The sequence below is a fragment of the Notamacropus eugenii genome, chromosome 1 (assembly GCF_028372415.1).
Source record: "Notamacropus eugenii isolate mMacEug1 chromosome 1, mMacEug1.pri_v2, whole genome shotgun sequence".
NCBI lineage: Eukaryota > Metazoa > Chordata > Mammalia > Diprotodontia > Macropodidae > Notamacropus > Notamacropus eugenii.
Window position 1 is genome coordinate 593361462 of NC_092872.1, and position 13885 is coordinate 593375346.

Below are 13885 nucleotides of genomic sequence, written 5' to 3' on the forward strand. Positions count from 1 at the left end.
CTGTGGCCTGAGCAGCCCTCCAATAAAACAAGTGGAGTTTCCTTAGCTACTCCCCAGGTACTGTGCACAGCAGGAGGCATGACATCTCAGGGATCTTTTCAAGTCCAGGGTTCTGCAGAAGCCATGGAAAACCTCCAAGAGGATGGGACCAAGAATTCTCAAGGACAGCTACGACCATGCTACCTTGCCTACATTGGGAATCTTTTCCCACTCTTCAAAGCACAGCAGCAGAATACTGGGCAGTCCACTAACATCCAACATCCATCATGTCCACAGTCTCTCTTAAATACCCCTTGGTTAGCTGCTGTGCCCAGAGTCAGCTGCTACTTCTTAGAAGCACTGCTTGTATCCTCGGCTCTAAAGTTCCCTTCCCTGTCTGTTACTCATGCTAGAGGCTTCATGCCCAGAGAATAATTATTTGGAAACCTGGGAGAAACACTGAAACAACTGTGCTTTGCACCAAGCATCTGGGCAGTGTTACTTAATTTTTGCTGTTTATTGTCCTTTAATGAGGGTCCAGACTATAAAAGTACAGATCTGGTCACAACAGACTAACAATTCACTGAGTCTAAGCAGGTACATTCAGCATAGACTGCACTACACTGACCAGTTCACTAAATTCAGTGTTTTGAAAGTGGCCCCGGTCTGTGAATTTGTGCAATTTGGCTCCCAACTCATCAGCCACTTCCTGCTGTTCACTCCAAGGAAGGAAAGGATCATCAGTGGACCCAAACTGTACGATATGTTGGCAATTGGATTTGATCTTCTCCCACTGCCAAGGACGGTTGAAGTATCCTATGAAGTACAGGGGAAAAAAAGCTCATCTTAAGTCTGGTAAAACAACTTTTAGCATGATCCAGACATTTTACTCCAGCTAAGACACAGCGGACCAGAACTTTCTGAGTATAAGCCAGATGCACTACTGTTGTACCAAATCAATAGGGCTTTATAGCATAAATGAAACTTGTTTAGATGAGTAGGGTCCTGTACCTGTAGATTAACTAGATATAAGAGACTTGTGCCTCAGTGAATAATTGGTAAATGGTTTTGCACACTTGAGAAACCTTTTTAAAGCCTTCCTGTACTGTATCACAACCTAAAAATGGAAACCCTCAAAAAGGGCAAAAGCCTCTCTCAAATAATAGCTTAGCTTTTCTATAGTCAATGCTTTCTTGGATGAGGAAAAAAAGTAAGAAATATAGCCTGCATTTTCATTGATTCCCCACAATGTGCTCAAAGTCCAAATTTATTCCCTGTCTTTTTGGTCCTTTTCATTCTCCATCCTTGCCTCCCCTGGTATTTTTTTTTTTTTTTGCATCAGTAAAAACAATACATTTTTGGCTCTTTATCAATGTGGACCAGATTTGACATGATTATCAGAATGGTATAATAAAACTGAATGAGTTTAACTTGTGCTCTCATGTGAAAGATCACGTAAGCAAAAGGTTGGTATCAACCATGTCTCTCAGGAGAGTATATAAAATAAATGAGAAAATTTGGTGAAGTCATGTATAATGGATATCATATTGCTTGTCTTGTCAAGGGATGGGGAGGGACAGGAGGGAATGAATTTGGAACTCAAAATTTTCAAAAAGGAATGTAAAAATTTTTAACATGTAATTGGGAAATATTTAAAGAAATAAAGAAATGAGCATTGTAGGTGAGAATAAGAAATTTGAAAATTGACATTTGAAAACAGTGCATAGATAAATGAGAAATAAATGAGAAAGGGATCAAAATAAATAAGAAATTGTAGGCAGGTAGAGATAGAAGGGAATAAAACCTAAATTACCGCTTGCTCGTTCATTCTCATCCCCCAAATCTGATGTATATGCAGACACTAATATGATAGCATATACACGATGTGTTTCTGCATACCTGGGAAAAAGAAAATAGTGTTAACTGAGCCACAGTACTTCTTTCCTGCAGTTAGTCAAAGTAAATGATATGAAAAATGTTAAATCTAATTTTACTTTGTTTTCAGAAAGCCTATAATGGAACAATTTGTTATGAGAAAGAACTACATCCTCCCCTCCAAACTCCTTCCTTCAAAGGAAACTCAGAATCCATAACCCAAAGCCTAATCACTGAAGCTGTCTGCAAACTAGTAGGCTAAGTGGTTTCTGGAGATCCCAGCAACGAATATTTTAAGATACTTTTTGTGGCTGATCTACTTGGTTATATTTGTTTTTGAAAAACATATTTCTGAGGATCCTCCTACCTTCAGTCAACTTCAAGGGCTTTTGAAACATACAACTTTTATAAACTAGCTTTTTCAGTACTACAAGGACTGGTAATTTAGTTCTTTAGTACTTCAGTCCTTTACCACCACAGAATTCAGATCCTCTATAATTTTGATGGGGTGCTTGCGTGCTTGGACCCCACTTCCAAGATCACATTTCTCCTTCAAAATACTGTCCCTGACAGTATTCTCCCTAGTCCAAGAACACTATGCCTAACAATTACTCATGAGTGAGCCCCAGAGAGCAAACTGTCTCCCCCTGTTATAAGAACAAGCTGACCTCTGTAGAATTTCCCTTGTAAAAATAGGACTGTCTTGTACCCACAGAATTATCATATATTAATTCCCACAGTTGTCGTATATAATCCCAAGGTCAAGCTATAGACATCATCTTGCAAAACTATCTTGTAAGACATAATAGACCAAAAATACACCCCTTAGAAATCTTTTCCCCTAGTTTCCAGTAGTGAATGGTGCCCATGACTAAGGTTGTAAGTTATCACCTAATTAGCATATCTGCCAGATAATCCACTACTTTCCCTATATAAGCTTTAGCATCATTCCTGTTAGGCTGCAAGTTCCTTAAGGATCTCTGACCATCATCTGCCTACCATATTGGCGTTACAATAAATCTTGACTAACTTGACTTAAAGAATGCCTGAGTCCATGAATTCATTTCAGATGACCCTGTCCTGCTCTCTGGTCCTTGAGGGGTCCCTGAACCCATTACCCCACATCATTTCCAGTAGAACACCTATAAATATAGCAGTAGTTAACTGCAATTGCCCTGGAAGTTTTAATCCTTTCACCCCCAGTTCTGCCCTGCCTACACCACTGCCATCCTTATTTTCTGATCCTGATTTGTAGTCTTTTTCTACTGCAGGAGGGCTCCAGCCATGCTTCACTTCACTCCCTACTCTCATGGCATAATTTGGATAGTCTCACCAAGCCCCTTGCTTTCCAGGTAACCTCTTCAATTATGCTTCCCTCTCCTTCCAGTTCTGGAACATTGATCAAACCAACTCTTCCATTGTTCCTGATTCCTGGAAGACGTGTGTTCTTCTCTTCCCCAGTGGCCCCACTCACCATTCCAGCAACTTTTAGAATCAGCGGTCCCCATTTGGCCTAGAAGGTCATCACCGATCAATGTATATTTCTCCCCCTATTAGAATGTAAGCTAGAGGGAAGGAATTTATAATTTATATTTATCGTATATTTTTATTTATATTTGTGTCCCCAGTTTGACACAATGCTTGACACATAGTAGGCAATTAATAAATGCTTTTTCAGTCATTCATTCAATTTCCCAAGAGATAAGTAATGGAGATATATGAACAAAAAGTCTGTAAAGAATTGCTCTTAATAAGCATATGAAAGATTGAGGAAATGAAAAGTAAAACAACTTGGAAGTTTCACTTCCTATTCAGAAATTGGCAAAGACCATAAAACGTGGGAATAGTTAATTTCCATTGACTCTTTGAGTTGCAGGAACACAGGTATAGTAATACACTGTAGGTGAAGCTGTAAGTTGGTCCACTGGAAAGCAATTTGGAATTGTAACAAGAAAGTGACTAAAATGCCCACAATGCTCTCACCAGTACTGACCACTTCTAGGACTTCAGGGAGGTCAAAGACAGAAAGAAAGGTGCTGTGTACACCAAAATATTTATAGCCACACTTTTTAGAGTAGCAAAGGACTGTAAAACAAAATAAATGTCCAGCAGTTGAATTGGGAATGGCTCAACCATATGTGGAATATGAATGTAATGAAATATTACTGTCATAAGAAAAGATGAATATGAAGAATACAGGGAGGCATAGGAAAATATAAATTGATACAAAGTGAAGTAAACAGAATTAGGAAAACAACACACATCATGATTATAACAAAGAAAGTAGAAAGACCGTAAGAGCAACAAAAATAGAACCTGGACACTGAAAGTGTAAAGATCAAGTATGACCCCAAATAAAAGACAGGAGAATGTACTCCCTTTGTTGCAGAGGTAAGAGACATGGAGGTGGAACACAGCACAGATAGTCAGGCTTGAGTAATGTGTAGGTTAATATTGATAAACTACTTTCTCTGGTTTTTTATTCTTTTTTATAAGAGATGGATGGCCCTTTAGTAAAGAAGAGGAGAGGAATATATCTTGAAATGGTCCTATAAGAACAAAAGTTAGCAATAAGAAAATTTCTGAAGAGTTGCAGAAGATAATTCATTGCCCTACAGTTAATCTAGAAAAGACCTCCAAAGCTGGCTAGGCTGATCCCTAGGAAAACAGACATATATTGTTGCCAGATCAATATTCAAAGCTTTTCTGGCTTTGTGGAATCTTCCAGAACTTGTGTTCTACCTGAATAGTCTGAAAGAGCCCAGGGTCCCCTCTGTGCCACAGTGAGGCCTCCCAATGGGGCTATAAATTAAGATCCTGAGAAAATGTAGTTTAACAGTACTTGGAACAAGTTACCAAAAGCAACATGTTCCTTCGTTTTTCAGATACCTCATTGGCGCACATTAGCATTTTTATTTTGTCATTTTATTGTTTCACATTTGACCCCTTCTTTTATTACACTGCTAATTTGAATGGATGTGACAAGAAGATTATGGTATTTCATTAGCAATTCTTTAATGTGGAACTAATTTGATACTTTAAGCTGCTTCTAGATGCAAAAGGTCAAGCAAACAAAAACATTTAATACAGTGGAGCCCTGTTACTAAGAAAGAAACCCAGCCTTAAACTACTCATCTAGCCAGTTACTTATCTACCCTGTGGTCTTTATGTGGGATAAAGGGAAAGAGTGCTGGATTGAATATTTGCTATTATTTATGTATTAAAGCTGAAAACAGGTGATAGGGATGACAGCATGGAAGTGTTGTTACTCCAATTTCCCTTTTCTATTATAGCTAGAGAATAGCAGGTGAGAAGGAAGTGCATTCCAGCATGGGAGACAGACAGCCTGTTCAAAGGGATGAAGATGGAAAATGGAATGGTGTGTCTGAGAAACAGCAAGAAAGTGATTTTGACTGAACCAAAGATTACATGTAGGAGAGAGGATAAAGTTGGACAGGTAGGTTAGAGCCAAATTGTCTAGGGCTTTAGACACAGAAACAGAAACAGAAAGCTTAAAGTAGAAAGAGGCAGGCAAGCAGAAGACCTTCAGTTGTACTTTTGTAGGTGTGGATAATATCATGAAATATTTTACAAGTATTCATACCTCATGGCAGCAATGGCACCAGAACTGTGTCCTATGATGATTGTCTTTTCATCACAATGGAACTCAGACTCCATGAAAGGCAGCCAAATACTTTCTCGAGCTACAACTAATTTTAAGCAGATAGATGAAATGTAATATTACTGGATAGTGATAATTATAATCTGTTAAGATCATGCTACCCATTTTAGCAGTTACAGTATAGAGTTTCATAAACTCTTAAAACTGCATAATAATTTCCAAAAAGAGGGTCTATATATTAGACACAAATCAGGACACAGGATCAGAGCCAAAGGATTTGTTGATGCTAGACAGTTTGATAAGTGTGATCTGGCACGTGGTTTTATTTTACTTTGTTCTCATGAGAAACCAATGGCCACAGTTCAAGGAAACAGATTAAAAATTCTCAAAATGCTAGTAAAATATATAGCAACATAGTCAGTATATAGATATTAATATATTTCTAAGCACCCTCTCAAACATACTGTCCCCAAGTATAATTTCTTTTATTCCTCATGGAAATGTGACTTTCAGAAAGGTATTCCTCTGAGAAACTATTATGAAAATATGGACTGAAAAACCAGGCTCAAGAAAAAGTAGAAAATTGAATTTTGCCTCATGGTTCAATGATTATTGTCCCTAAAGAAACTAAAAATTCATCTCTCTTGGAACCATTTGTTCTTAGGAAATTATTATACTTTTGCTTCTCATGTCATTCCTGGACTGATGGTAAAAAAAAAAAAATGAAAAAAGATAAAGTAAAGTAGAGGGATTTTTTTCATAAAAACTTACTTGGGTCAGGCATATTTTGAGACAAACACTGGAAATTGGGTATCTGCAAGAGAAAGAAGGAACCAACTTGATTAGTTAATACTACATAATTTCCATAACACATGGTTTTTGATATTACTGTTATCAATTCGTTTAGTCATTTACTAGTGTCTACAATGTAACAAATGTTGGCTAGGTGCGGGGAAGGGATACATCTGCTATGGTAGAAGTACCATCCATGAAGGTCCCTGACACATAGGCTGATATTTTTCCCTAAAAGGCAATGAAATCATCCTTAAGATGTAATTGGTCCAGGACACTGAGTCTCAAACTGTAGAAGTAGTTTCCTGGTTGCCTAAATACAAAGACTTAATAGTTCTAATAGTTGAGGTTCCTCAGACTTGAAATGCTTCCAACCAGGCACACCACTGAGGCAAATGTGGAGGCAGGGAACTTGTGCCCACCTGAATCAGTTCCGTCTCCTTGTTCACTATCCTTTCCCTTTAATTTTCGGTAAACCTCTTTTTGTTAAGTGTTAGACGAGCTACACGCATTTCATTGCAGTCTTGAACCTAACAGCTGAACAACTCTGAATCAGGCCTGACCCAGAAAACACACACACACACACACACACACACACACACACACACACACACACCATTTCAGAGGTGAAAGATATCTGAATCCATCTAATCCAGCTTGTAACTGAAAAATGATTCCCTCTAAAACAAACCTGACAGATGGTCATCCAACTTCTTGAAGACCTTCAATTAGGAGGAGCCCATTACCTCTCAAGGGAGTCCATTTCCCATTTGCATAGTTCTAATTGTTTTGAAGTTTTTCATTACTTCGAGGTACCTCTTGCAATTTTCACTCATGCTTCTAGGCTGCCCTCTGGAACCAAAGAGAATGGGTCCAGTGCCGTATGATGACCCTTTAAATTACTTGGAAGACAGCTCTCATGTTTTCTCTCAGTCTAAACATTCCCAGTTCTTTCAACTGATTTTCATATGGCATAAACTCAAGGCCCTTCACCCTGGTTGCCCTGCTCTAGATACTCTCCACTTATCAGTACTCATACACATGAAACAGGGGACTAATTAATTACTTAAACTGAATTAATTAAACAGAATTAAACTGGCAACTGCTTAGGCAAAATATAGCAGCCTGGACTAAACTTCTAATGTGGAAAGTTGGGGCACCCTCAACAAACTCTCCAAAAAGATAAGTCAGCCTCTGGAGCAGCCCCAGCTCGGTATTTTTTTAAAATAAATTTACTATTTATTTTTAACATTCATTAAAAAATTTTTTTGATTGCCAAAAAGGCAAGAAATGTGATATCAATTATACATTTGAAATCATGCAAAACATATTTCCATGTTAGCAATGTCATAAAAAAAGGCAAGAAAAAGTAAAAAAATTATGCTTCAATCTGCGCTCAGGTTCCATCAGTTCTCTCTCTGGAGATGGATAGCATATTATATCATATTTTATCCTAAGTTCGTCAGAATTGTCTTGGATAATTGCATTAATCAGAATAGCCAAGTAACTCCCAGCTCTGTATGCCTGTTGGTGCCTCTGTCTCCACTTTTCAGTTGGGTCTGAAATTGTACTAAAGACTTTATTTGCTTAAAGCAGGTAATTCAATTAAATACCTATGAACACTGTTTCCGATTAGGGATAGGAAGACTAGTAAGACAGTTCTTGCCCTGACAGCACTTACCACTTAGTAGGTGGATGTAATACATACACAAATAGTTATATTGGAAAATGAAGAAGGACAGTTCATTAGAGAAGTGTTAGCAAAGTACAGGATGTCCCAAGCTTTACTAGCTTAAAACTACACTAAGACTTTTGGGAAACCCTGCACTATTTAGGTAAGAAAGCTTCCCAGCTTATTAAAACCTCAGGCAGCCTGGAGGAGACAAGTACTTCATACTCTCCCTGGGGAAGAAAGGCTGGGGCTGAGGAGATGTGAGAGGTGCAAGGAGAAAGTAAAAAAGCTGAGGAAAGGGGCAAAGGGGAGGCAATGTCTGAGCTACTACCAGACCTCAGTAGATTGGACTGGGCTGAGTAAAAGGGCTGTTCTGCTTTCCTTAGCCTGATGTAGTGGAGACAGTCAACAATCATTTATTAAGCCTTTACTATGGGGCAGGTACTGAAAAGCAAAAATGTCCCTGCCCTAGAGGAGCTCATGCTCTAATGGGGGACAGGTGGAGGGGAAGGAGCAATATGAAAGTTCATACAGTGTAAACATTAATTATTCTTTAAAAAGGTGCTAGCATTAAAAGGGAACTGAAAAACACTGCCTGCAGAAGATGAGATTTGACCACAATCTTTAAGCAAGCCATCTGGGAAAACTGAATTCAAGTCCTGGTTCCTAACCATTTACTCAGCAAGTTGACCTTAGGCAGGTCACTCACCTCTCTGAGGCTCTGTTTCTTAATCTGTGAAATGGGAGGAAGTAGCCATTTTACTGTCTACCTCACTGGATTCCTCTAAATTGTGAAGCACTATAAATGTAAGTAATTTTGATGATTATGTCAAAGAGGAACATTTAGGTCTTAATGTGTTGTCCAGCAAAGTTTTGGGAGCAGATATGTTTCAGAAAAAAAAAAACAAAAAAAACAACAAAAAAACACCGTTTCTCCCCACCTAAAAATAAACATGAAAATGGGACATGCAGGAAGAAAATAAGGGGAGCAGTAGAGAAAGCTGAGGTTATAGGTAATTGTTTGCCTGTGACTAGTCCACAAGACTGAGCTAGGAAGGGAGTAAAAACTGCATGGTTAATTCTTAAAGAAAAAACAAACATTTCCTAGAGTCTTACCTCCTCCAGTCTCTTTTTTACCCATCCGTACCAACCATGGGTCACCACATTACCTCCTCCGTTCCCAGGAACAATCACAGCCTTGCTAGGAGAAACCATCATCCCAACTGGAAATGTTGGATCCCCAGCACACTTATATTTCTCCACTGAGGAAAGCTGTACCTATCACGAGAGAGTAGGATCCTAAGGCATCATGGGACTTGTAGTCTTTGCAGCAGTAGGTCCTAGAAATAGTAGCACTCTAGCTAAAGACTTTTCAATTCAAAATACAGTGATGAAAGCATATTTTTAGCGCTTTTTTTGGCAACATGGCTAATATGAAAATATGTTTTGCATGACTTCACATGTATAACAGATATATTGCTTGCTTTTTCAACTAGTGGGCAAGAAAGTGAGGAAAGGAGAGAATTTGAATCTCAAAATTTTAAAAATGAATGTTAAATAAAAATAAAAAATAAAATCAAGTACAGTAATGGGTAATTTGAAATTAAGGTCATGTCAAAAACTATTGACACAACATTTTCCTGCTAGTAATGAGAAGGACCTGTCACATATGATGAAAAGTGTATATTTTTCCTTGTAAACTGACTAAAGTTAGGCTTCCACTAACATATGGCAGATGGCATCTGTGTTTCCTTCCAGCACTGTGATCCTAAGATCACTTACCAGTTCTTTGATAAGTCACTTACAGTCTCCAAGTCTCAGATCTCTATCTGTAAAATGACAATAAAAAAAATTGTCCTACTTTCTTCAGAGGGCTATTTGAAGGCAATCTATATAAAGCACTTTGCATACTTTATATCAGGGTTATTAGCTGTAGTACTTGTATTTTTGTGATTTTATTGATGTGGAAAATCCCTCCATTTGGCAGGTAGCAATATAGCTATATCTTATAGTCTTAGAGAGTTGCCTGAGGATCAGAGGTACCAGTGGCAAGTTTTAAAGCTATATGTGTCTGACTCCAGACCCAACATTAACCACTATACAACATTGCTTTCTTACAGATTTTGCGAGACTATTAAAGGATTGTTGTTATTGATATTATTATCTCTAGCATCCTGCTGACATAAAGCCAAATTTCCATCTTCCTTAAAATAAAAGAATATTGAACTACACTTGTGATTTCATTAAAACAGGAAATTTCCAGATGAGGGGACTCCCTCTGCTAGTAAAAGTCATCTTTTTCTAGACTTAGAATTGCCTAGCACTGACAAGTTAAGTGACTTGCTCAGGGTCAAGAAACCAACATGTATCAGAGCTGCGACCAAACCCCAGGTCTTGATGACTCTACAATAAATCACAAATGCCTCTCTTCTTCACATTTAGCTTGTATTTTTCTCTTGCTAAAGACTTCTTTCTTAGTCAGTTCTGCTAAAATGCTTGTTTTTAAAATGCTGATGTTCCGATGCAATTGATACCTTAGGAAACCATTTGAACAGAATGAATTTTGGTCTGCTTGTTCTCTATTTCATCTCACAAAGAAAAGAGGACAGTGAAGCACACTCAGTCACATTTGGGGCTACAGTTGTGCACCCAGTTTCAGATACCTCTCCTTCCATCATTCCACAATAATTCACAAGCTACAACCTTTCCAACTCCCACATCCACAAGCAAACTTCTGTTCTTTTTTCAAGGTAAAATGCAATATTTATTGTATATCTTTTGTTGCAATAGGAGCTGTGGGCAGAGGAAGGCTAACAGCTGAACCCAGGAATTCCTCCCCAACCACGCATCCCTTCAGCCTTGGCTGAGGCCCTCCCTTCTAAGTCCTGGAGTTTCCTCTTCCCTCAACTGTAGCTGGCATCATTGAACTTCAGTGTCGGCTGAATGGTATCCCTGTGGATCCTACCACTATTTATGATGGTATTTATGTATTTCTTAACCACTGAACACACATAAAACTGTACTACCCTTTTTACCAGGTTCCTATCTTTTTAATGTATCACTAATGATATTTTTGAATGTTGTCCCCCAACCCCATTTCCTCCATAAACTCTATGGTTTTTGTTATGTGATTTTTGTGGTGATTGTTAATGCATAATGTTATATTGGAACAGACTGGAATATTTTTTCTTTTGATCCTAATGCAGTTGTTAGCATAACAACAAATTAAACATCCCCTTGGTTTTATGGTTCATTTCTTTATGCCTTATATTTGCCAGAGGCATGACTATTACCAATCGTAGTCTGGAAAGTGCCTGTGTAGCAAACAGGATATTCAAGCTTATATCCATTTTGTGGACTTCCATCTCCCTCCCCCTCCCTCCCCCATCCAATCAGTTACTAAATCTGCTTCATTCTACCTCTCTGATATCTCTCAAAGGTGTCCCTTAGCTCTGCTCTTACTGCAGTCCATTCAGGCCCTCATTACGTTTGCTTTGGACTGTTATAAAGGTGGCCCAACTAATTTTGTGGCCTCTAGTCTCTTTCTCCTTTCATTCCCTTATCCTTCACCCTACTACCGGAGTATTCTTTCTAGTACGTAGATCTGCATATATGACTCCCCTGCTCAAAAAGAGGCAATGTGTACAGGCCTCAAAGTTCTTCAGGAAGTATAAAGTCAGAATAATTTCTGATATCCTGTTGGAGCTATAGCAGGGGACAAAGGCAGCTCACAGTAGGTGACTGGCCAAGGAGATAAAGGTAGGGAAAAGATGCCCATGTAGCCATCCTGGGCAACTCTCATGGAGGATAGGAAAACAATGATGTCTCCCATATTTGATGGCTACCACCTAAAGATAAAGGAAATTGAGATGAGGCAGAGGCAACCCTGTGTCTTCCAAGAGGCCTGCAGCCAGTATTACCTCAAAAATCTAGTTGGCACCTTTCAGGGCTGCTGCAGGAGGCAAAGTCAACTCCAGGTGGGTGATCATGCAAGATGAAAGAGACAAAGATGGAGATAAATACAAGGCCCGTGCCTGTGTTGGGCAGAAGGAGGTAGAAGCCTAGGATTATGGCAGAGGGTGTAGCTTGATCCTAGCTCTGTGTCATAGGCCAGGATTGAAGGAAAAGTCAGGAAAAGGGACCAGGAACTAGCTGTCCCATCCATTACTGTGACAGGCCAGGAGTAGCCTGTATAAATAGTATAAACTCCAGAGGAAACAAGACCAGAGCATTGCCACCCCATCCAAGAGTGCAAGAAGGGGCAAAACCTGGTACCGACACTAACTCCCAACCCAGAAGCTAGGACTCAAGACATGAGTAAAGTGAAGAAAACACCTAATAAAATGAAGAAATACTGTGAAGCAAGAAAAGTCTCAGGAGTTACACCGAAAAGAAAGAGTAACTCCACAGTAAATATAAGCAGATTTTTAAAAAAAGTCTTGGCTTCAAGGACTTTGACAGTGATAGAAGAAAGGAAGCAAGAGATAAAAACTGAAATTAAATTGTGAAGGTCAGGACTAAATTTTATATTCGTAGGCTCATAGATAGAGAGCTGGAAACTCTCCACAGCCATGTAGTTTGATCTCATCATGTTACAGAGGAGGAAGCAGAAGCTCAGGAAATTTAACTGACTTGCATAAGGTCACAAAGGTATTAAATGTCAGAGGTATTGTTTGAACCCAAATCCTTTTACTCCCGACTCAGTATTCTTTCCACTGTAAGAACAGAGTGGACTCTTCACATCCCCATTCGTAGAAGCTAGAAGAGAGATGAATGCCTTGGTTTTCTAGGCTGCCATATCACACTATTGATTCATGTCAAGTTTATATAGGCCATTAAAATCCTTTTCAGGCAAACTGTTGTCTGGGCACAGCTCCCTCATTTGTACCTGAGAAACAGATTTTTTAAAATTCAAGGGTAAGAATTTACATTTAGTCCCATTATATTTCATTTTATTTGATACAGATTAATTTTTTTATGCTTTTGTATCATTACTTTGTCATTTAGTGTGCCAATTATGCCTCCCAGTTTTGCATTATCTCCAAATTTGATAAACTTTCTATCTATGCCCCTAAGTCATTTATCACCCTATTAAACAGCACAGAATCAACCATAGATCCATGGGGACCCCCACTGGAGAGACTAGCTTAATTAATTGACATTGAACTACTTAGGACTTGCTCTTTGGGTCCAGTAACAAATTGTCTAGTCAAATGTGTCGCCTACAGTCACATGTTGCTCTCAAAAGTCCAAAGTGCCACCTGAACCAGATTAAAATATTCTTGATAAATATTTAACAAAATAAAAATATAATAGAACACTGATAGTGGTTTTCCTTTTTTTAACCTGCAACCTGCAAGGATTCTTAGGTAGTTTAGTGGGTCTGTTTCTGTTTGAGTTTGATACCACTGATGTAATCCACATCATTCCATTTTCCCCACAAAAATATCTGGAGAGATTTTATTACATGCTTTGCTAAAACCTAAACAAACCATCATTCAGTATAGAGCAGTAGAAATAGTCAGATGACTTAAGTTCAAATCCTGCCCCTTGCCCCCTATTTGGTTGTCACATAACCTCTATTAGACTAAGCTTCCTCATTTGGACTAGATGACTTCTGATTCCCTCCTAGATCAAAATTATGATCTTGTGAACTCTGCTCTATCAGTTTAGTAGCTAAAGTTAGAGATTGGATCTAGGATTTCATGGGTCTGGGGAGTGCCCAGGTGGGGGCGCTCCCTCTCCTCATACATAATCTGCACTTTTTCTGCAGCTTAAAATCTTTGAGAGTTTCCTTTAAGTTACTTGTTGTTACTCCTTCATTCTTGAAGAGAACTGATGATAATATAAGGTGATTAATTGATTTGCTAACGAATTGGATTTCAGTGAGGCAGAGCTGTGCTAAGTCAACTTCACTCTCTCTTCCAGTCATCAAAGTCCAGTAG

At 38.7% G+C, this 13885-nt stretch overlaps 1 protein-coding gene across 1 annotated transcript; it reads right to left on the minus strand.

The window, feature by feature from the left end:
• Window positions 1–477: 477 nt before the first annotated feature.
• Window positions 478–9232, minus strand: RBBP9 (RB binding protein 9, serine hydrolase). The gene is made up of 5 exons (XM_072634541.1): window positions 9057–9232; window positions 6248–6290; window positions 5459–5564; window positions 1793–1878; window positions 478–795 (listed from the first exon to the last, which is right to left on the minus strand). Exons 1-5 carry the CDS (start codon window positions 9156–9158, stop codon window positions 569–571), a joined length of 564 nt encoding a protein of 187 aa, XP_072490642.1. The 5' UTR covers window positions 9159–9232; the 3' UTR covers window positions 478–568.
• Between the last annotated feature and the right edge of the window lie 4653 nt (window positions 9233–13885).

What these genes read in the sequence shown, in the direction of transcription:
- RBBP9 (XM_072634541.1), bottom strand. Translation starts at nt 9,158, where the DNA reads ATGATGGTTTCTCCTAGCAAGGCTGTGATTGTTCCTGGGAACGGAGGA. An exon ending in TAAAAAAGAGACTGGAGGAG is followed by an intron (nt 6,291 to 9,056) that starts GTAAGACTCTAG and finishes TTTCTCTTGCAG; the next exon opens with ATACCCAATTTCCAGTGTTT. An exon ending in TCAAAATATGCCTGACCCAA is followed by an intron (nt 5,565 to 6,247) that starts GTAAGTTTTTAT and finishes GCTTAAAATTAG; the next exon opens with TTGTAGCTCGAGAAAGTATT.